Here is a 21621-nt window from a genome sequence, read left to right on the forward strand (position 1 = left end):
AAGTCACGGCAGTTTCATGCAGCCGTGCTATGATGACTCCGCCCACTTTGAGGAGGTTCTATAGTAATGGAAAGAGAACCAAAACGAGTAGAGTCGAGCCGTGCTGGAACTGTGTAGTGGAAAAGCGGCCATAAGTTTTTTAAAGAAGAAAATAGAGTGAATGAAGAGTTTTAGTGTTTTAGTGACAGCAACTTCCTACTATAACTAGAATCCAGCATGAGTCAATGTTGCATCTCTTTTGGAAATGGAGCAAAAAAAGGAAAACCCTCAGAAACCCCTGTGCCTTGCAGAGTGGTTTGACCCAGCAGTGATTGCAGATTAAACACATTCCCCACTGGTGAAGAAAAAAACCTTTAAAACCCAAGATTTGACTGTGTTTTTTGACCAGTGGGAATGCTGTGTGTGTGTGTGTGTGTGTGTGTGTGTGTGTGTGTGTGTGTGTGTGTGTGTGTGTGTGTGTGTGTGTGTGTGTGTGTGTGTGTGTGTGTGTGTGTGTGTGTGTGTGTGTGTGTGTGTGTGTGTGTGTGTGTGAGAATCCTCAGGCTAAAGTGCTGCAGCCTGCTCCCAAAAGCCTTCTGAAATGCACACACACACACACACAGGACTAGGCATTCATCCAGTATCGACTATAATGTAGAATCAGTGCTCGCATGGCTGAGCTCAGTCAATGAGTGCCAGACTGATTCCCTGCATCAAAGCTCCAGAGATACGAGGGACCCAACACTGGAGCTCTGTGAGTGTGTGGGTGTTTCAGGTGTTACTCATGTTGTGGGGACCTCAAATGACTCCATTTGAAAGGTGAAGACATGTTGTTTAGGTTAAGATAAGGCTAAGTGAATGTAAGTCAATGTAATGTCATGGAAAAGACATGGAAATCTGTGTGTCACATCTTTAGGACCTTATCTGACATAAACACTGTCTTTGTAAGGACCAGCAGTCCTCATGGAGACCAAAACCTGGTCCTGATGTGACACACATTTCATTTCTGTATACGTTTAGAGTGAATGTTTTATGTTGCGGTTCGGTTCAGGTTGAATGGGAGCCAGTTATAGCCAGTGATTTTCCTATTAACCTTCAGATTTCCCATAATACACACATACACACACACACTCAATGAATAAATAATAAAGGAAATGTTTAAAAATGGAGAATCAGACGGGATTAAGAAGGACAAAAGAGAGAGAAAGAACACATTAAATCAGATTAATAAGAACCAGAATCCAGGCAAGGTGAGACGAGGGGATGAAATGGAGGGAAGGAAAGGAAGAGAGGAAACAAAATGGTGGAGGAACAAGGCGATAAAAGGAAAAAGAAGAGGAAAGAATATAGATGAAGGACAGGGGACGGGGAAAGGAGGAGAGGAATGAAGGGGTAAGGAGAGGAGAGGAAATGTCAGAGGAGGACAGGAAGGATGATGAAACGAGAGAGGAAAGGATAGAGGAGACAGAGAAAAGGACAATAAGGAGGAGAAGAAGAGTAGAAAGGAGAAGAGGAGTAAAGAAAGGACAGGTGGAGGAGGAAGGAGAGGAGGAGACAAGGGCTGGACAGAGTGGACAAAAGAGAGAGAGGAGATGATCAGGCAAGGTGAGAGGAAACGAGGAGATGAGGACAAATGAGGAAACATGATGATGTCTCCTCAGCAGATGGTCAGGTGGTTCCAGCAGCAGCAGCAGTGTGGTCAGGCCGTGATTAACGACTCTGTAAAGAACAAAAACCTCACTGTGTTCATCAGAGAGGAGAAGGAGGAGGAGGTGAAGCGAAGGATGAAGGTTTGGTGAATCACAGCGGATGGTAAAGACTTTTACTCCCCGCTGTTGTCCAGCTGTGCTGTGGTCAGTTCAGCACACGTCAGCGTCAGTGTCAGTCACTCTGACCTCTGACCTCTGGCTGATGCTAATGCTGATGCTGATGCTGATGTGGATGTTGATGCTGATGCTGATGCTTCTTCTGTCCCCACACGTCTCTGCAGCTGGACACATTTATCAGCTGGTAATCAGCTGATGTTCTCTTCACACACCACCATCATCACAGCAGAATAGGACGATGATGAAGTATCGTCATTTTTTCCAGCTGCAGATTTGTGTCTGGTCGTGAACTTTGGCACCTGATAGTTTCATTTTTTACACTTTTACATGTTAAAAATCTGGATTATATCATTAAAGCAAAATCACTGTAATCTCTCAGCAAGAGCAGACACTGGGAAAAGAAAAGGATTCATAATCTCAGCTCAACTCCACTCAAATGTATTTTATAGAGCACGTTTAAAAACAACCGTGTTTGACCAGAGTTCTGTACAGAATGACCTCAGTCAACAATAGAAAGCATAAAAACATAAAACTTTCTTTTTTTTTTAAATGACACAGAGCATATTAAAAAAAACACATAAAAGCAAACAAACAAACAAACAGAAAACAAGTTAACTTAGTTAACTTTTGTGAACTTAAAGTGTCAACTGATCCTTTTACTGTAGCGCATGTTGTTGTTGCTTTAAGTTAGGTTTATATAAACATGCACTGGAACTAACTAACTTCATTTAATATATAAAACGTACTAAAACTTGAGATTTATATTGGGCAGACTTGTCATCACCTTTTAGTAAAGATTTGTGTGTATGTGAAATGTTCTTCTGTGTGTGCGTGCATGCGTGTGTGTGCGTGCATGCGTGTGTGTGTTTGCAACAAAGGGCCTCGTATGTCTTGTTATTTTCTCGGAAACTGAACAGTCCCATATGGTCTAAGGTCAGGTTTGTGTCTTTAGGAGAACCTGAAGGCATCACGGTCTACATGCGTGTGTGAGTGTGTGACTGCAGTCAAATGTTCCTGCTGGCATCCACAGCAGTCCCTCTAATGGGGAGCTGAGGAGCTGAGGAGGTGCTGAGGAGGTGGAGAGGGAGCCAGGTTTGTCAGTGCACAGGTTAATCCACTAATTGGGAGCAAAGGGAGACGGGTTGCCAGATTGTGATGGCCACCAGGAGGGGCCGTTTAAGGGGGACATCTGTTCCTGCTGGAGAACAGGCGCCCTCACAGCTCCCCTCACAGCTTCTCTCTGTGACACGCGTCTCCTTCACACACACAGTGAGGTGTCATCGTCTCCAGAGACTTGTGACACATTTAAGTCATGAAAGTGAGATTGTTTTTCTCCCCTGACTGGACCGAAAGACAAGATCTGACTGGGAAAAGATAAAAGCTTTAGAGGAGTTTGATTAAATGCAGTTTCTTTTCAAACACAAGGGACCTCATGATACAAATATTTACTCACATTTCAACTATTACCATGTTGTTAAAGCAAACGGAACGCACAAGTTCTTAATTGAATCTCATTCATGGAGGTCAAATTTCTGCAAAAGTCATAAAATCAACGTGTAATTTCTTGAATACAAGGGCTGGGAATCACAGGGTTCCTCACAATACCATACTATAAGATCCATCCATCCATCCATTATCTACCGCTTTTTCCTCCACCAGAGGGTCGCGGGGGGTGCTGTGCCTATCTCAGCAGACATTGGGCGATAGGCGGGGTACGCCCTGGACAGTTCGCCAGTCCATCGCAGGGCCACATATAGAGACAAACAACCATTCACTCACACACTCACACCTACGGTCAATTTAGAGTGACCAATTCACCTAATCCCCATAGCGCATGTTTTTGGACTGTGGGAGGAAGCCGGAGAACCCGGAGGAAACCCACGCACATACTATAAGATGTGATATGCAATACATGGTCCACGATACCGATAATATCACGATACAAAGATGATCACGATATTTGTCGAAGTGAAGAAAACAAAAACGTTAAAGTGAAAAGTTAAAAGTGCAGGATTTCTCTATTTATTCACAACATAGAGAACAAAGTGCATAAAGTCTGTGTATTGGACATTTAAATGGGCAGACACAATGACTTGGTTCAATTATTAATCGGTGACATTTTTTTTTAATGATCGTGTTTTTTCAAAAGTTTTCTGATTCTTCAGCTTCTTAAAAGTGAATATTTTCTGGTTTCTTTGCTCCATTTAACAAAGAAATCATTAAAACCAAATAACATTGGTTTGTAGATGTCGTCATTTCCAGGTTTGGAAAAAGACTTGATTTTATGACTTGATTGAATGGACCAAAAAAATGAATCGATTATGAAAATAAGCGTTTGTTGCAGCCCTAGTTTAAAGATTAAGACAAAGATTCCTTTATTGTCACTACGCATTATTGTACGCAAGCATCGTACACTGAAACTGGGCCGGAGCTTTTGTTTCTGCAGCTGAGCATACATTCATTCAACAGAATAGAAATAGTAGAATGTAAAAAATATAGACGTACACAAAACACTATGTTACCTATGTAAAAGAAAAGTACTACTGAGAGTAGGAAAATAGTACTGTAGTAAAACAAAATCACACAAACACTGTTTAGTTTATAGAAGCAGCATATTTTCAATGAATCAATACATTTTTAACATAAAACATTTAAATTGACCTTATTTTACTCAATGTTTTTCACTAAAAGAATTTGAATTCTTTATGTCATAAGTCATCTGACCAAACCTGACCCACCATTTCTGGATTCTGTGTAAATTAGTTTAGCCCGGTTCTGTTCTGGTTTCCATGGCTCCGGTAGACGCATGTCGGCACAAAATGGCCGCCTCCTTATCGCAAGACCCTTACACAACGTACAAACAATGCTAAAATAAAATACAGACATAATCATGGAAAATCTATGTAATTGTGTGTATTTCTTTCCTTCACCTCCGTCACTCATGTGTCTCACGTGTCGTGTCCAGGTTACGCCATCCTGCAGTCCATCATGGAGAAGGCGGGCCAGAACAACTGGCAGGTCAGCGCCATCTGCGTGGAGAACTTCAACGACGCCAGTTACCGGCGACTGCTGGAGGACCTGGACCGGAGGCAGGAGAAGAAGTTTGTGATCGACCTGGAGGCAGAGCGACTGCAGAACATGCTGGAGCAGGTGATGTGTTTGTTTGTTTGTTTGTTTGTTTTGACTTTGATGAAATCCGAAACGGAATGTATTCCCGCTCGTCTGAAAAGCACGCGATCACAGGAAGTGCGTTTCCGCGACGAAACAGAAGTCGCGACACTCGCTCGGTGTTTGTGCTAATGAGCATGTTTTGAACTTGAAAAACAGTCTGTTCCGATCTCCAGTGGCGTTATTTGGCATCAACACACTCGGAATATGATTCACTCTTCTTCTTCTTCCTCCTCCTCCTCCTGCTTCTCCTTCATCTCTCAATGTTTCCTCTGGAGCTTCTGGTGTCTCAGTAATTGTTCAATTATTCAGGAAAGCTTCGCTCTGGCATCTGTCAGACTTCCAACTATTTATTTTGCAGATGTGTGTGTGTGTTTGCATGTGTGTGTGTGTGTGTGTGTGTCACAGAGAACATCCAGACGTGATGGACTCTGTCAGATTTGGCACTATGCTCGGCCTCGTCTTCATGTCACATCTTCGTTCATGTTAATATTAATAGCAGCTGATGTGGTGATTGTAAACCATCTGCCTGTCGTCGATGAGCTTCTGTTACCATTCAACTCTTTATTTTCTACATTTTACATTTCTGTATATCATATACGTTAAGCCCTATTTGCATGGGATGAGTGCAAGTGTCTGTGTTAAGTGTCTATGGAATTAGATTTATGTAACAACAATTTTCATGAAACAGGCAACACTTTATGAATTGAGCAAATAAAAATCAACCGCAAAATCAAAATACACAAATTGCAGATAAAATATTGATTAAATCATTCAAAAATGTTGTATTTTATTTGTTTGAAAAAGCACTTTTTGTTTGCAATGATCAGAAATGTAGTTTGCGTTTGTGCTGCCTCATTTGTTCTTTACGCCATGTTTTTTAGTTTTTGATTCTGACCATGGGCGGGGCCTGAGGAAGCTGCCTGCTGTTTGGCTACTGAGTTTTAGAGTGACAGCTCAATGGATGGGAAGTAATCATGGATATCTAACCCTAATGCTACTTACAATTATTTTGTCCGATGTCGACGGGGAACACTTGGGGAACGAGTTCCAGACGGACAGCGGGTCCAAGCCTGTGACTACTTCCTGTCCGAAACTCAGTAGCCAATCAGCAGGCAGCATCCTAAGCCCCGCCCATGCTCAGAATCGCAAACAAAAAAAAAACAAGCAAAAGAGTCTGAGCAAATAAAAAGTGTGTGTTTTAATCAAATAAAATACAATATTTTTCAATGATTAAATCGATATTTTATATATTGATTTGATTTTGTGGTTCATCATGTTTGTTTGTACGTGCTTTGTTTGTTGAAAATATTGACACAAACTCAATTTGCACAAGTTTTTGCACAGCCTGTGATTTCATATGATGTTGTTTTGTTGTTGTTTGTTTTTTGCATCACCGTATATTATAATCCCACACTGGATTGATGGATGGAGCGCGTCGACAGATAGAAAACTGTTTCCTTAACGCTCGCTTCAACGCATAACATCCATCTCAGTCTCATCATTTTCCTTGGTTTTGGGTCTTTTCACCGCCTTCAGTACTAAGTTAAGTTAAGGTGATAGTTCCGAATTTTGGACATAAGACCTATTTTCCAACTCAGTCTGTGTGATGGAGACGTCTGGAGACGTTTTCAAGAAATTTCATTCAGTTCTTCTATTTGCTGAGTTTGCTGGTGCTATGGCTAGCGCAAGTCAATGGTACACGCTAGCATGGCATTAGAAACACTCATACAGACTCCACAGTGCACCCGAGGCAAATCAATTGTAACGGCAGACTATAGATGTATATATCTGTGTTGATAGAATGTTTGAAATAAAACCAACCTTGCAATTTGAAGGATTTGTCTCAGCAGCAGCAGCAGCAGCGTGTCATACTTCCGGCAGCGGCGGAAGTATAGTGTTAGTATAAGGTTAGTTTTGTTTTGTTTCAAATATTATTCTATCAACACAGATATGTACATCGATAGTCTGCCATTACAATTGATTTGCCTCGGGTGCACTGTGGAGTCGGTATGAGTGTTTCTAATGCCATGCTAGCGCATACCATTGACTTGCGCTAGCCATAGCACCAGCAAACTCGGCAACTAGAAGAACTGAAGTAAAGTAAAAGTATTTTGCAGACTGCAAATCATATTTATGTTTGGAAATCATGTTTTGGCATGTGGCGCCACCTACCGCCGTCTACCAATCATTGCAGTCAGTAGAGTCTCAGCTGCCGAGCAACCACGGGTTGCCAGTTACGTCAGAAAACAAAACCTAAAAGACCTCAGTATTTTGAATTTGAATGTAGTAACCGTTTTTGGCCACATTCTTACATATGGCATCTTTAAGGCTCTAAGGATAAAGAACGTCACTTACTCTAAACAAATTGTGTCTGCGATGACCAAACATCTATTTTCTCCTCTTTTTTTTCAAATGTGAGCCAGTCGTGTTTCCGTTGTGCCGTGTTTCCGTTGTGCCACGTTATTCTGATGCAGGACAGTAAGACAGTAAGACAGAAAGTTAGGTGGATTTCCTCGAGTAATTTTGGTTGAAACACACCAGGGTTTTTCAAAATCCCGGGTAAATGAGAAAAGGAGCTGCAGTAAAAAGTAAAAGAGTTAAATCTCTAAAGAACACTGTAATTAATGAATCACTTAATTATCACTCAAAAAAAACCCTGAAATGAGTTTATTAATCTGTGAATAACTGTGAAAGAGCCAATTTCAAGTTGCTGAGAAGGAGAATCTTCTCCGATCAGATTAAAACATTAACAGGATTTTCACAGTTTGTGGTAAAGGAGGTGAAAGACAACAAAAAGTAGAGAGAAGAACAGCTGTAATCACCACGAGACCCGCGCTCCTTCCTTTCATTTTCCCTTTTTATGCAAAAAGCAGCTGCATGGAATTAAATGAGAGTCAGTCACTGCTCGTGCTCGGCTGGATCTTATAAAAGAGGCGGCGGAGACTCTATCTGATCACATTTATTAGGTGACTCACAGGGAGACGCAGAGAGCAAGTGTCCCTCATACATCAACTGACTGGGTTTAAGTCATCATCACTGAGAGAAGAAAAAAACACTCTCCTTTTCCCTGGTTTTCATTAAAAAGTTCAACTCTTGTCGTCTCTGCAGCGTCTCGTCCTGTTTTATATGAATAAAAGTCAGTATATTACTTAAAAAAACACCCTCTCTACGTCCGGTTTAACAAAATAAATGTCACATATTTAGCTCCATGTGTGAGAAATGCTGCACGAGTTCACGTTTGTGTCATTTCATTAGCACAAAAAATGCAAAAAATAAAGAGGCATTTGAGGAAGTTATGTTTGAGGTTTGCTGAACATTTGATGTCTAACCCTAACCCCTAACCATAACCATAACCCTAACCCTAACCCTAACCCTAACCCATAACAATTAATTGAGTAAATAACTTACCCGACACGGCACAACAACACTGACACAGTGACACAAAGAGCGTTTTCTTGGGATTAAATCATGCTCTTATTGACTGGATTTCCCAACAGGTGTTAGCTTTCACAGTCAGTTTGTATCACCACTGTGTGTGTGTGTGTGTGTGTGTGTGTGTGTGTGTGTGTGTGTGTGTGTGTGTGTGTGTGTGTGTGTGTGTGTGTGTGTGTGTGTGTGTGTGTGTGTGTGTGTGTGTGTGTGTGTGTGTGTCATGCAAGATTATCCAGCAGCGCTGTCACGTCCTTGAGAGCGTGAAGTGTGTTTCTCCTCTGCGACGCAGCGCCGTCCGTGAACGCCTGCTCATGTGTTTAGACGTCCGATCCTCTACGGATTAAAGCTGACAGTCGCACACACACAAACACACACACACCTGCTTCACGCATCGTTTAAAGTCATTAACGTGTGATATGCTGTAATCCAGTCAGATTAACGTTGAACTGTGCTTCGCCTCCTCCGCAGATTGTCAGCGTGGGGAAACACGTCAAAGGCTACCATTACATCATGGCCAACCTGGTGAGGGAAACACTGGTTGTTTACGTGTTTGTTTACCTGTTTGTCTCCTTCTTATTATATTTAAAATTATTCTTATTTATCTTTTTAAAGGAATATACTTGACCTTTTCATGAATAGAAATAACTTAAGTTAATGTTCTCCCATTGTGACTCAGTGGTGACACACATTTGACCTGTTAAAGGTGACATTTGACCAAAACTTCAACGTTTAAGTCAAAATGTCATATATTTGTTAAAAAACAAGACTTCCATGTCCAGGTTCTTCCTTTCAGAGTAAGGAAGAACCTTATATATTCAAAACGAGCTCCATATCTGCTGCTATACCTGTAAACAAGCACAGGCAGCATCTAAGTCAGAAGGGTCCTAACTTTATTTAACTCATGTGAAGATTTAAGGGGGCCAATGGTCCCTTCAGACCTTTTTTAACACTAAAAGTGATGTACAAATCCACTCTTTTATAATCATTTCATTTTCATTGTCACAATTATCATTTTTAGATGCAATGGAACAAAATCTAAGCCAAGCAAGAGTGAACAAAATGAACAAATCTGCCTTATTTTTACATCTGAAGTCAAATAACATATGATAATAGGAGGTGAATTTGAGTATTTTCTGTCACAGGTGGGTTTGGAACTTGGGACTCCAGGATCTGATCTAACAATTGTGGCATAATAAATATAATGGTCTAATATTATAATAATAAAGAAGAGGAAGAAGAGTTTTAACCAACAAAAATGTTGAGTTGTAAATGATCCAGGTCCAGAGCCTTTTAAAAAAATGCAGGTGTGCTCAGGTGAGAAGGTGCAACATTCTTTTTCACCACAAGGGGGCATAAATACAGTCAATGCAACACTAAGTAACAAAATGTAGCAGTTTCTTTAAAAATAGGACTGAATATAAATGGACGTATAGATGATTTAATTGTAAAACTGCATAAAATTCAAATGATTTAATCACTAAAAACAATAAATTGTAACTATTTTACAAGCCCATTTAGTCAGATTTGCAGGATTAAAACCGTGGAGACAGAATCTTAATGTTGTCTAATTCCCGTCATATGTTCCATAAATGTTCAGTGTCACCTTCATCATGTCATGAAAATGTTGGATTTGCACCGTGACCACGTCTCTCCTCCCCATGTCCTTCAGGGCTTCAAGGACATCAATCTGGAGCGATTCATGCACGGTGGCGCCAACGTGACGGGCTTCCAGCTGGTGGACTTCAGCAACCCCATGGTCATCAAGCTCATGCAGCGCTGGAACAAGCTGGATCAGAGGGAGTATCCCGGCTCCGACGCTCCGCCCAAGGTCGGTCCACCTCAAATTTATTCCCTGTTCATTTGTCGTCTCTGAGTTAAATTCATATACGGTGACGCAGAGGTCGCACTTTCTCTTAAGAACGAGAACATTTCTGAGGTGGTGAACGGGAATCTCTGCTTTGTAACTGTGCAGAGAATTAAAGGGATTCATATTCAAGAGAAAGCACCGTTTTCACAATTTAATCGCTTCCCTTTGGAGAGTTTCATCTCATTTTACTCTCTCGCCACGGGAAGTTGTTTGCACCGAGTGAAATTAAATCATTAAATCATGAAATAGCCGACCTGGATTAAAAAACCTGGAATTGAAGTCCAAGCTCTGGAGTTTAACTGTCTGTTTCTGTTTGAAATCAGACAAATCAAGACATTTTTCCATATTGAGGACAATAAAGATTTAACTGAATGTGAGATTTGAGCAGGTTTCAGACACATTATCTGCATTTTAAGATAAGATAAAATAGTCCTTTATTAGTCCTGCAGTGTCACTGCAGCAAAGATAAAGATAATAAATAATGACATGAAATCCATTAGTTTCCTGTGACACATTTATAAAATAGCAAACAAATGCAAATATAGACTTCATGGAGTTTGTAAGTAACAGAATAAAACCCACAAACTATCCATTCATCCATTATCTACCGCTTCATCCTCAGAGGGTCGCTATCTCAGCAGACATTGGGTGATAGGCGGGGTACACCCTGGACAGTCCGCCAGTCCATCGCAGGGCCACATATAGAGACAAACAACCATTCACTCACACACTCACACCTACGGTCAATTTAGAGCAACCAATTCACCTAATCCCCATATCGCATGTTTTTGGACTGTGGGAGGAAGCCGGAGAACCCGGAGAAAACCCACGCACACACGGGGAGAACATGCAAACTCCTTCCAGAAAGGCCCTTGTTCCGAAGTTGTTCCAAACGGAACCCGGGTCTTCTTGCGGCAAAGGCAAGAGTGCTTACCACTACACCAACCGTGGGCCCACCCACAAACTATGCTCCCTTTAATCGTCACCTGGAGGTTTATAAGGATAAGAAAATAAATAATAATAATAATAATAATAATAATTAAAAAGCAACAACTCATGGAAGCAGAAATAAAATAGAAAAACTAACGCAGAGGAGGTTACAGCGCCACATACAGGCCTGGAATATATACTACAGCGTTTAGAGTCATTTTGGAGACTGACATTTACAGAATTTGTTTAATAATGAAAAAGGAAGAGAAAGTTCTGTTAACAAGGCCTCATTTTAAGATTAGAGTTAGGGTTAAGTTGGGTTAAGTTAGTTTAGTGTAAGTTAGGTTAAGTTGGGTCGACCGGGTTTGTTTAGGTTATAGCTGTCAAACAATTAAAATATTTAATCACGATTAATCGCATTACTGTCATAATAAACTTGCTATTAATCACAATTAATTTGTTTGAGCCAAAATGTGTGTCAAAATATTATTTGACATGAATTATTATGACACATCTTATTCTACACACTGAACCACCCTGTCAGACACAAACTAATCCCAGTCTCTTCTGTTCGAGGCTAAACCTGGTGTGTATGAGGAGCTGTGTACGTGTGTGTGCTGTAGGAGGCGCTGTGGGCCAGGTCACAGTGTTGGTTGTGACGTCAGAGAGGTGCGACAGGTGAAGCAGGAAGTAATCTGTGCCGTGTGTTTACATCAGCGAGCCGCAGTTGAATATCTCTGTTACTCTGCATATTTTGAGTTATTCCTGTTTTTGTGAGAGCCTTAAAATAATAAGAGAGGATGTGTATCAGCCCGCCGTGATGTGAATAAAGTGCCGTTCTTCAACGTAGACGAAGCCCCGTGGTTTAACAACCATTAAACTTTAATGTGTTGTTGTTGCCGTAACGAGCTAACCCGAGCCCAAACAAGTGAGTGCAGCGTGCCTGTTGTTTTGTTTCCGGTCTAGCTAGTTCCGGTTTGGTGTTGTAGTTTTTCTAATGCGACTAGTTGTTATTGGTTGTGTCAGATTAGGTTATAGGTTAGGTTGGGTTAGTTTAGATAGGGGTTGTTAAGATTATTGGTTAGGTTGGGTTAACTTAGTGTGTAATTGGTTATAGGTTATGTTAGCTAAGGTTAGTTACGTTGGGTTGGGTTAACTTAGGGTATAATAGGTTATATGTTATGTTAAGTTAGTTAAGGTTAATTAAGATTAAGTTGGGTTGGGTTAACTTAGTGTAGGATAGGTTAGGTTGGGTTAACTTAGTCTAGAATAGGTTGTAGGTTAGGTTGGGTTGGGTTAACTTAGTGTAGCATAGGTTATAGGTTAAGTTGGGTTGGGTTAACTTAGTGTGGGATAGGTTATAGGTTAGGTTGGGTTAACTTAGTGTAGAATAGGTTATAGGTTAGGTTGGGTTAACTTAGTGAAGAATAGGTTATGTTGGCTTAAAATAAGATTGTCCGGTTTTAGTCCCACACTGGAGAAATTTAGTTTAGCTAATGATAGTCCAGCTTAAGTTAGGTTAGTTTAGGTTAAATTGGGTTTACTTAGGTTAAGTTTTTGTAAGTAGTAATTTAAGTCAAGTCCCTTAAGTCATGGTGACATGAGTGTGTGTGTGTGTGTGTGTGTGTGTGTGTGTGTGTGTGTGTGTGTGTGTGTGTGTGTGTGTGTGTGTGTGTGTGTGTGTGTGTGTGTGTGTCCACTCCAGCTCTTGATAAATTGCCTTCCCTCCTGGAAATCTACTCAGACCAAATGATTCTGCTCCCTGTGAGTTTGTCCACAGCCTGACTCACAGTCAGACCTTCTTATTTGTTCTTAGTGCTCAGGCTTTAACACGGCTGCTGTGTCTTTGTGTTTTTCTTTTCTTTTGTTATTGTTTTCTTGGCAGCCGCTGAACCACTTCACACTGCTCAGATTACTTTTTCAATCATCAGATCTTTGGGAAGCCTTTAATAACCGTCAGGAGAGGGAGACCAAGTCCAGCTCTCACCTTCACAGGCGCCCTTATCTTAGTCTGACTTCCCCTCAAACCATATCTTCCAATTAGCCGCAGCAGTTATCTCACCAGCAAACAGCTTGATTTCCTGTTTGGGGGAAACAAATTGGCCAATTAGAGCTCGGTCGGCAGGATTGAGAATGGTGACTTGAACCTGATCTGTGTCTTTCTTGTCATTTCTTGTCAACAGTGACATTTGTTAGTGAGATTAACGCAGCTGTGTGACAACACTGTCTCCTGCATTCCTTCATTAATTATCTTTGGAAATGGGATTTCTGAAAGCGGAGCCTGACTTGTTTTGTGTTTTGTTGACAACTGCTCTTTGTGTCTTTGATTTGCCCCATGGGAATTAATAAGTTTTTTGTTTTTTTTTAACTTAATTAAATTTCATTTAATTGTATTAACTAATGAAAAATGAATTGGAAACAGAAGAGAGAGTGGGAGTGTGGAGAAAGTGTGCGTCATTTCTGGTATGCAAAACAAAATGTGGATTACTGACAGTTGGGGAAGGGATGGGTGAGCGGAGGACTCCTCAATGTTATTGAAGTTTGGGTCTGGAAAGGGTGAAATTCCAAGGCGTGACAAAGATCGAAATATCTCAGCTGTGCCATGATGTATGCCAAAAATAACCCTATCACTGCCTTGATCTTATAGTATCTGGCTCAGAGGTTTGTGCTTAGTGCCGTGAAGCAATCTGTGTTTAGACCCGACCTCCTGAGTCAGAGGGCTCTTGCAAAGAGACAGCCTTCCAGACTTTATTTTAACCGTCACAAGGACTCCAAAGCTGTTAAATTAGCCTTTCAAATCAGAGTTCTACAGTGTATAATGTCCTGACAGTAGCCGTTCCTTTCATGGAGTCTGCTTTGATTTACTGACTGCTGAGAGATTCTCTTATTTGTGCAGTGAGAGGAATTAATTTACCTACTACATGCGTTCTAAATCTCACTCACTGAGCGTCTATATCAATGTTTTCTTCAGTGCTGATTGGAAAAAACAGGAAGTGGCACATTTCGGAATCTTGTCACACGAGCTTCAGAGCAGAATTGATCCCGCGCTGACCCTTTTTCACGATCCTGGCAGAATTGAGCTGATAGCAATTATCGGACTGATTGTTGGGATAGTTAATGTCGCACCTTGATTGGTTGCATGTATGTATAAGTGTGTGTTTCTACTGGGGGCAATTTGTCCGAGAGTAACCAGGGGATAGAGTGTAGTGTCTCTGTTGAGAGCCATAACGTCACAGTGAGCAGTGGCTTTAATGAATAGGATTCACCCCCCGACCGGAGGCAAAGTTAATGAACTCCTGCTACTAGGGATAATTAATGCCAGGCTGCCGCCCGGCTGGACACACCATCAGCCCTTTTCCTGCCTCCCTCGTCCCTTCTTCCTTTTTGTCATTCCCTCAATTAGTTTTCTGCCGCTCCAGAGGTGAGTTATAGAGGAAACGTATGGCTCAGGAGGGAGAGAGTGATTTTTGTGCATCCGAATAATCACATGCAGCGCGAGGTTCTCCAGGTCAAAGATGGACTCGAGGAGAGCGGGCTAACGCCGCGGGGTGTGTGCACTTCCTGACTCTCTCTCCCGGAGAATAATGAGCGCACTCAAAATGCTGCGTCTCTACAGCACCCGGGGACGCTACGGCACCAATGCTCCTCTGATTCAGCTTCACGCAAAGATATCTGAGCAGCAAATGCTGCAGAACATTCCGCTAAATCAGCATTTAAATGGCCTCATAACTTTTTTATACTGTGTGTGTACGCAAAACAGACAAAACAGCAGGGCGGCCTCCAGGTGTCAGTGTAACAAATTATTTCTCTCTGATTAATCTAAAAGGCCGGAGTTGAACCATAATTCCTGCTGCAGCGCTTTTATGAGATGTGACATTTTTTTTTTGTAGCTGCAGAATAAGGAAGGCTTTTTAACCAAACACAGCATCTCCTCTGGTTTCCCAGTACACCTCAGCGCTGACATATGACGGCGTGATGGTGATGGCCGAGGCCTTCAGGAACCTGCGCAGGCAGAAGGTGGACATTTCCAGACGGGGGAACGCAGGCGACTGTCTCGCCAACCCGGCCGCCCCGTGGAACCAGGGCATCGACATGGAGCGAACCCTCAAACAGGTGAGAGCGAGCGAGGCACGACATGAAGGATACAACATCCTTGAAACCCATTGAAAGTTCTTGAAATTGTCCCTATATAGACTTGGGTCATTGAAAGTGCATGAAGTTTGTGCAAGAACAACGTTAAGTTGACATTTAGGTAAATGTTTTCCTTGTTTGCTACAACGCCACCTACTGTTTCATGCCCTGCATTGATTTATGTACTTAGACTAAGTAGATGTTGACTTGGGATGTTGATGTGAGACGTTGGCGCGAGATGTTGACGTGAGGCGTTGGCGTGAGACGTTTATGTGATGCGTTGACATTGACCTGAGACGTCGGCGTGAGACGTTGGCGAGAGACGTTGATGTTGACGTTGATGTTGACGTTGATGTTGGCGTTGATGTTGGCGTTGATGTTGACGTGAGATGTTGGCGTTGATGTTGACGTGAGACGTTGACGCTAGACGTTGGAGCGAGACGCCCTCCAATCTAAGCTGTGTCAGCACATTCTGTCAAATTGAATTTGAGGGAATTGGTCCTGGAAACGTCCTTGAATTTGTTCTGCTCTATGGTTTTAAATGTTGAATGAAAAGTCTATGGTTGTAACTCCTGAAGACATCGTAGAAGTAGTGTCGCTGAAGCTGGAGTCTCTGGTTGAATGTGTGACCTATTTCTTTAGAACCACGAAAATACTTGTTTTAAATGAATAATGTTGTTTAAAACCAACCAGAAAAAGCATCTTAGATTAGTTAAATCTATCCCAGGATATATTTAAACATTAATCATGTGTATTTCTTCTATTTCCCCCAACTTCAAAGATCATGGATTATTAATCGTTCTCATTGTTCTTCAATCACTCTGCTGCTTCCTGTGTAAATCTGTCCTCACCAGCCAACATAAATTGACCTTTTTTATGCAGCGGTTTAGTTTTTATAATAATGTTATAAAACTGCAGCATTTCCCCAGTGTTATAGTTGAAGGTTTGATTTCCTGTGTCGTCCTCTGTGTGCAGGTCCGGCTGCAGGGATTAACAGGTAATGTCCAGTTTGACCACTATGGCCGCAGGGTCAACTACAATATGGACGTGTTTGAGCTGAAGAGTAATGGACCCAGACGGGTAAATCATCACACCACACACACACACACACACACACACACACTCACACTGTTTTTGCAGATACATGTTTGTTTGTGTGACTGTTATTTCTATATGTCATGATTTAGTTTGATCTTTTTTTTAAACAGTTAAAATTAGCATTAGATAGACAGACAGACAGACAGACCTGTCCTTCATTCTCAGCAATGTCCCGTCAGGACATATTTTTGTGTGTGTAACCTGGTATTCCTCATGTTGTGGGGACCTAAAATCTGTTTACACACTCATATTATGGGGACGTTTCTTCTTTGTGGGGACAAAATCACATCCCCATAATCTAAGATTACATTTTAAGGTGAAGACACGTTTTAAAACTAATGTTAGTCAATGCAATGTCCTCTGAAGTCATGGAAACCAGACTGTTTGTGTGTTTGGATCTCAGCTTCTCTCCTATATTTTCCCACAATTCCTCATTCACCTTAGTGTTCAGCATCACAGGAGAGAGGCAGCCAATCACTGCTCTTCCTTCCACTGTCTGGCTCTTCAGCAGCAGCAGCAGCAGCAGCCAGCTGGCATAAACACACACGCACGCACACACACACACATGCGCTCTCTGTGACTTATAGCTGCTTATGGCCGCTGTCAAACTGCATCGCGTCTTATTTTACGATCAATACACTCAAAGATCAATTCTTATTGGCGTTTATTTTTTGTTTTTTTTGTGGGGGGAAATCAAAAGTCATAAATCAGCTGACCGTTACTGTGCACCTCCTCTCCGTGCGTTCATATTGTCACACACACGTATCACATCTGTCACTTCCTGTCAGTCATATTATAGAAGTGAACCAGTTACACAGTTAAAGAAAAGGCTCTCCCGCCACGTAGTATAAGTTATGAGTTATTTCTGTCAGTTTTTGCGATTTAGAGATTCATTTTTGTTCATTTGTAGTGAATTATACGTCGTTTCCTGTTAGAACAAACACTTATTCTGAAATTTTGCAGTCTGTTAATTACGTATGAAAGTGTTAATTCTCTAATATACAATTCTCCAATTCTCTTAATTCTCTAATAAATAATTGTGACATACCAAACTGAACCAAAGGAAATGGAGCTAATCTGACGTAGCGCTAACTGTGCTGTCACTTTCTTCTCTGCAGCATACGTGAGCTTCACGGTCCATTCGCTGAAATGACAGCGGTTTTGTCAGTAATCTCGTGGCCCTGGGCCGTTTACAGACTTCTGGGAATTCTCTCGCGCAGCTGCCCATATTGTGGAAGCTAATTCAATCAGCCATTCAAACGCCCGCTTCACCTGAGCGAGCGCGCTCGCCCCACGCCGCTCGACTTTCATCCTCCAAATTGAGATGGAAATCGATAAGTCAGCCGAGACTGTACGGGGCGAAGCAAAAACAAAACAAGCTGTAGTGTCTTTCAGTGCGTTTTCACTGCTCTGTTTTCGTTTTAAAAACCAATCAATATGCGGTAGTGGCGCCAAATACTCAACCACTAAAACAAACACTGTTTGCTCGCACTGGTCACAGTTATTTTTACTTACCTTCTTCAATTCAATCAAATAAATCCCTCTGTATTAGACACAACTGCAGGTTATGTGTGTGTGTGTAAATTATATACTAATTTTAATCCTACATGCACTTGAACACATGGTGCGACACACACTCATACTTTTCTCCTCCACACAGATCGGCTACTGGACGGACACGGACAAACTGGTGCTGATCCAGGACTCTCCGCTGCTCCCCAACGACACGTCCGGCATGGAGAACCGCACCGTCGTCGTGACGACCATCATGGTAAGAGACCGGCATGTGCTCGTCAAACCTAAACCCTACAGTTAATACCTTAACCCTGACCACAATTTAAATCTGAGCTCTAAACAGAACCAGTTTCTGCCTCATTGGGACCAGGTTTTGGTCTCCATGAGGACGACTGGTCTAGGATCAGCTGCTCTGACAGCTGTTTCTTCTACACTGTTTCAATTCACATCAGAATCAGAATATAATATTCATCTCATGGGGGAGGGAGGGGAAATTGGAGGTGCTACTTTTCCTCCTTCAGAATTAAAACATTAACAGAAAATCCAAAAATCCAATGAAAATAGAAAATATTTATAAATAGTAACGTGACAAGACCCTTGAAATTATATGAAAAATAAATATAACGGAACAATAAATAGAATGTGTGAATGTAATGGATGCAGAGAAATATATAAAGCACAATAGTTCAATTATATCCTATTTTTTTATTATATTCTACTCTATTTTTTGCATTATTTACAGCTGATGTTATAATATACTTATAATTATATGTCTTTACTGTAGTTTGCTCTAGATTTGCTGGTTTTGTTGAATCTGCATTGGAATTGAGAGGAAAAAAAAACATGTTTAGACAATAATCCCAGAATTTAGCACATTTTCCATCCTTAAAATCTGACACAAAATATTCATATGGTGATGTGTACTGGTCCCAATTCATACACTGCTGTGATTATTTGAGAAAACACAGCACTGACAGATTTCCGTCACTAATTTGATATATATATATATATTATTTCAAAATAAACATCCATATACCATCCAATGCTTTAATTGGTCTTTAAAAGAAGTCCAGGACGTGCTGCCATTTCTGAGATGAAACCAGAGCATTGTTCCCGTGATAAAAGTGAACGGCCTTTGCATGGCATGTGAATCCGTGGCTGCAGCTGCAGCTGCTGCAGACAGATGTTGAACCATACACATGTAGCAGCTGAGTGGAGGAGGAGGAGGAAAGAAGGAGGTGAGAATGGAGAGTCACAGCTCAGCACAATCCCTCCCTCTTTTCAGCCGCTGATGAGGAACCCCATTTTAAGAAACTGAGCCCCGAGTCGGACCCAAGCAGGATATGAAAGGCCTTAAAGGCAGAGTGACGGACACTGAAGGCCGAGGCAAAATCACACCTAAAGACACTGAGGAGACCAGAGGAGACACACACACACACACACATGTTAATGGACGCCCTGCTCAGAAATCTCAGCGAGGACTGGAGCCACTGGAGAGGAAAATTAAATGCAAATTGAGATTTTTTTTTTTCTTAAGGATGGTGCTCGCAGATGGACGCCCATTCAGGCTAAAATGGTTCCTCAACTCCTCACGGCTCAGTGTCTGTTTGCGAGCATAAACAGCCTGTGTGTGTGTGTGTGTGTGTGTGTGTGTGTGTGTGTGTGTGTGTGTGTGTGTGTGTGTGTGTGTGTGTGTGTGTGTGTGTGTGTGTGTGTGTGTGTGTGTGTGTGTGTGTGTGTGTGTGTGTGTGTGAGATATCGTCGTATGTCGTGTTTTTTGTGGCAGCTTCATCCATTCATCAAAATCAAAAATGAACCACTAAACCAAAATACACAAATTGTAGTCATAGTCAAGGGCCTGGAGTTCCTGAAAATACAATTCCGAACGATTAAAACATTATTTTAAGTCTTGTTTGATTATATTGACACAAATCTAATTCCACACATTTCAGTTTCATCCTGGTTTGAATTCTGTGGAAATCCTGCGATTTTAAAAGAAAACAAACCCGGGTTTTATCAGATTTTTTTGAATCTTTTATGTCCAACTGATTCACTCTTTGCTCTAAATCTGTCACTGTACCTGCTCTGACGCACACAACACAACACAACACAACACAACACAACACAACACAACACAACACAACACGACACACAAAGCAGCTCAGAAAGACTAATCCTCTCATCATCATTCCAGTTCATACCCATCATGCTTTTGTCTGTGTGTGTAGCGTGATGTTATTGTTACGTTGTGACGGCTGCTTTTAAAGTGTGTGTTCACTGTTTTGCTCGGCACAAACTTAAAGTTTTCTCATGATGCATACAGGGGTTTATTTAAGGCCTTTGCACATTGTGATGCACTCATTCATATTAAGAAAGAAGCTGGTGTCTGTATTGCTTACATTTGACCATGCAGTCCCCGTATAAGGTGAATTTTATGTGAAATTTATGTCATATGACCTGAAGATTAAGAAATATTGTCGAAAATTACTAAAAATGGGCTCACTTCCACAGAGTCCGTGAAGTTTATTTACAAAATCACGCTTAATTATTTTAAAATGTACTGTTAATTAAAATGATTTGAATGTGTTTTTATTGTGGTTATAGGTTTTCTGTCTTGTTCTTGGTGTAATCGGTGTTGTTTTGTCATCAGTAATGGGTGATATTCTTGTGATATTCACCTCGAGATGGCACAAAATCCTACACACTGTTCCTTTAAAGGTCCAGTATGTGACATTTGAGAGATATGAATATATATACTACCCATTAGTATGTTTATACATAAAGTAATCACTTTAAATTCAATTTTAAAAAAACAGTTTGTTTTCCGTTGCCTTAGGATAAGACTTTTATGTTGACTAAGTAAGTTTCTACAGCCACTGAATACACCAACAAAGAAGAAAAACACATGAAGGTCACTGACGTATGTAGAAAAACCGGCCCTTCCGTCATTCGTGGGTGTCTTCTGATTTTGGACTGATTTATCCTGTCGTGTGAGGGATTAAGAGACGGGATTTTAACCTTTTTTTTGCGTTTGATGAAACGCGTGGCCCTGTGTCTCGACTAGATCGTCTAGTCTATATTTTCACCATTAGATGTCACTTTATCTTACATACTGGACCTTTATTAAAGATATATATATATAAATAAAACACTGAAGAACTCAGTTTGACGATTTGAAGAAGGTCGGAATTTGTGTACAGACGCAGCTGTTCACAGCTTCATCATTTAAATATTTTAATTATAAGTTTGCTTAGATGTTTCTTCATCAGAAGCAAATAAAAAATATATAATTGTTTTTGCGCAATATTGCACCGCTGATGTGAAATCTTGCATCAAACGGATCACCGTGCAAAAAAAACCCTGAATGAAGAAGGCATCTGTGTGCAAAAGCCTTTGGGGGGAACAGATGTAAAGGAGCAGTTCCACCTGTTTGCAAATCATCATCAAACATAGGTTAGCACCTTGTTTTCTCAGATTAGTAGTTGTTTTTTCTCAGCTCTGTGTGCGCTGCAGTGAAATCTGTATCAGCTCTGTCATCTGAAGTCAAAGAGCAGCTCTGTTCCTCTGTAGACCTTTGCCAAAATCCAGTCTGCCTGTGCTGGAGTTTTAAAGAAGCTCATGAGGCTTTTGTACCCGAACAAAAACAACAAAGACGGAGAGGAAGATGAACCC

At 41.2% G+C, this 21621-nt stretch overlaps 1 protein-coding gene across 3 annotated transcripts in view; it reads left to right on the top strand.

Moving 5' to 3' along the window:
• Nucleotides 1-21621, top strand: part of gria4b (glutamate receptor, ionotropic, AMPA 4b) — a gene marked incomplete at both ends in the record, with an annotated part of 120798 nt that overhangs the window by 65653 nt on the left and 33524 nt on the right. For 2 of the 3 annotated variants that reach the window (XM_083889992.1, XM_083889994.1), the window contains 6 exons: nucleotides 4771-4955; nucleotides 8877-8930; nucleotides 10078-10236; nucleotides 15151-15318; nucleotides 16312-16416; nucleotides 18095-18205. In XM_083889992.1, coding sequence (XP_083746118.1) covers nucleotides 4771-4955; nucleotides 8877-8930; nucleotides 10078-10236; nucleotides 15151-15318; nucleotides 16312-16416; nucleotides 18095-18205 — 782 coding nt within the window. Of the gene's footprint in view, nucleotides 1-4770; nucleotides 4956-8876; nucleotides 8931-10077; nucleotides 10237-15150; nucleotides 15319-16311; nucleotides 16417-18094; nucleotides 18206-19234; nucleotides 19268-21621 lie in introns of those variants that run through there. The other variant, XM_083889993.1, reaches the window with a different exon arrangement.

Source organism: Microchirus variegatus, assembly GCF_963457635.1.
Source record: "Microchirus variegatus genome assembly, chromosome: 5".
In the NCBI taxonomy this organism is placed as follows: Eukaryota; Metazoa; Chordata; class Actinopteri; order Pleuronectiformes; family Soleidae; genus Microchirus; species Microchirus variegatus.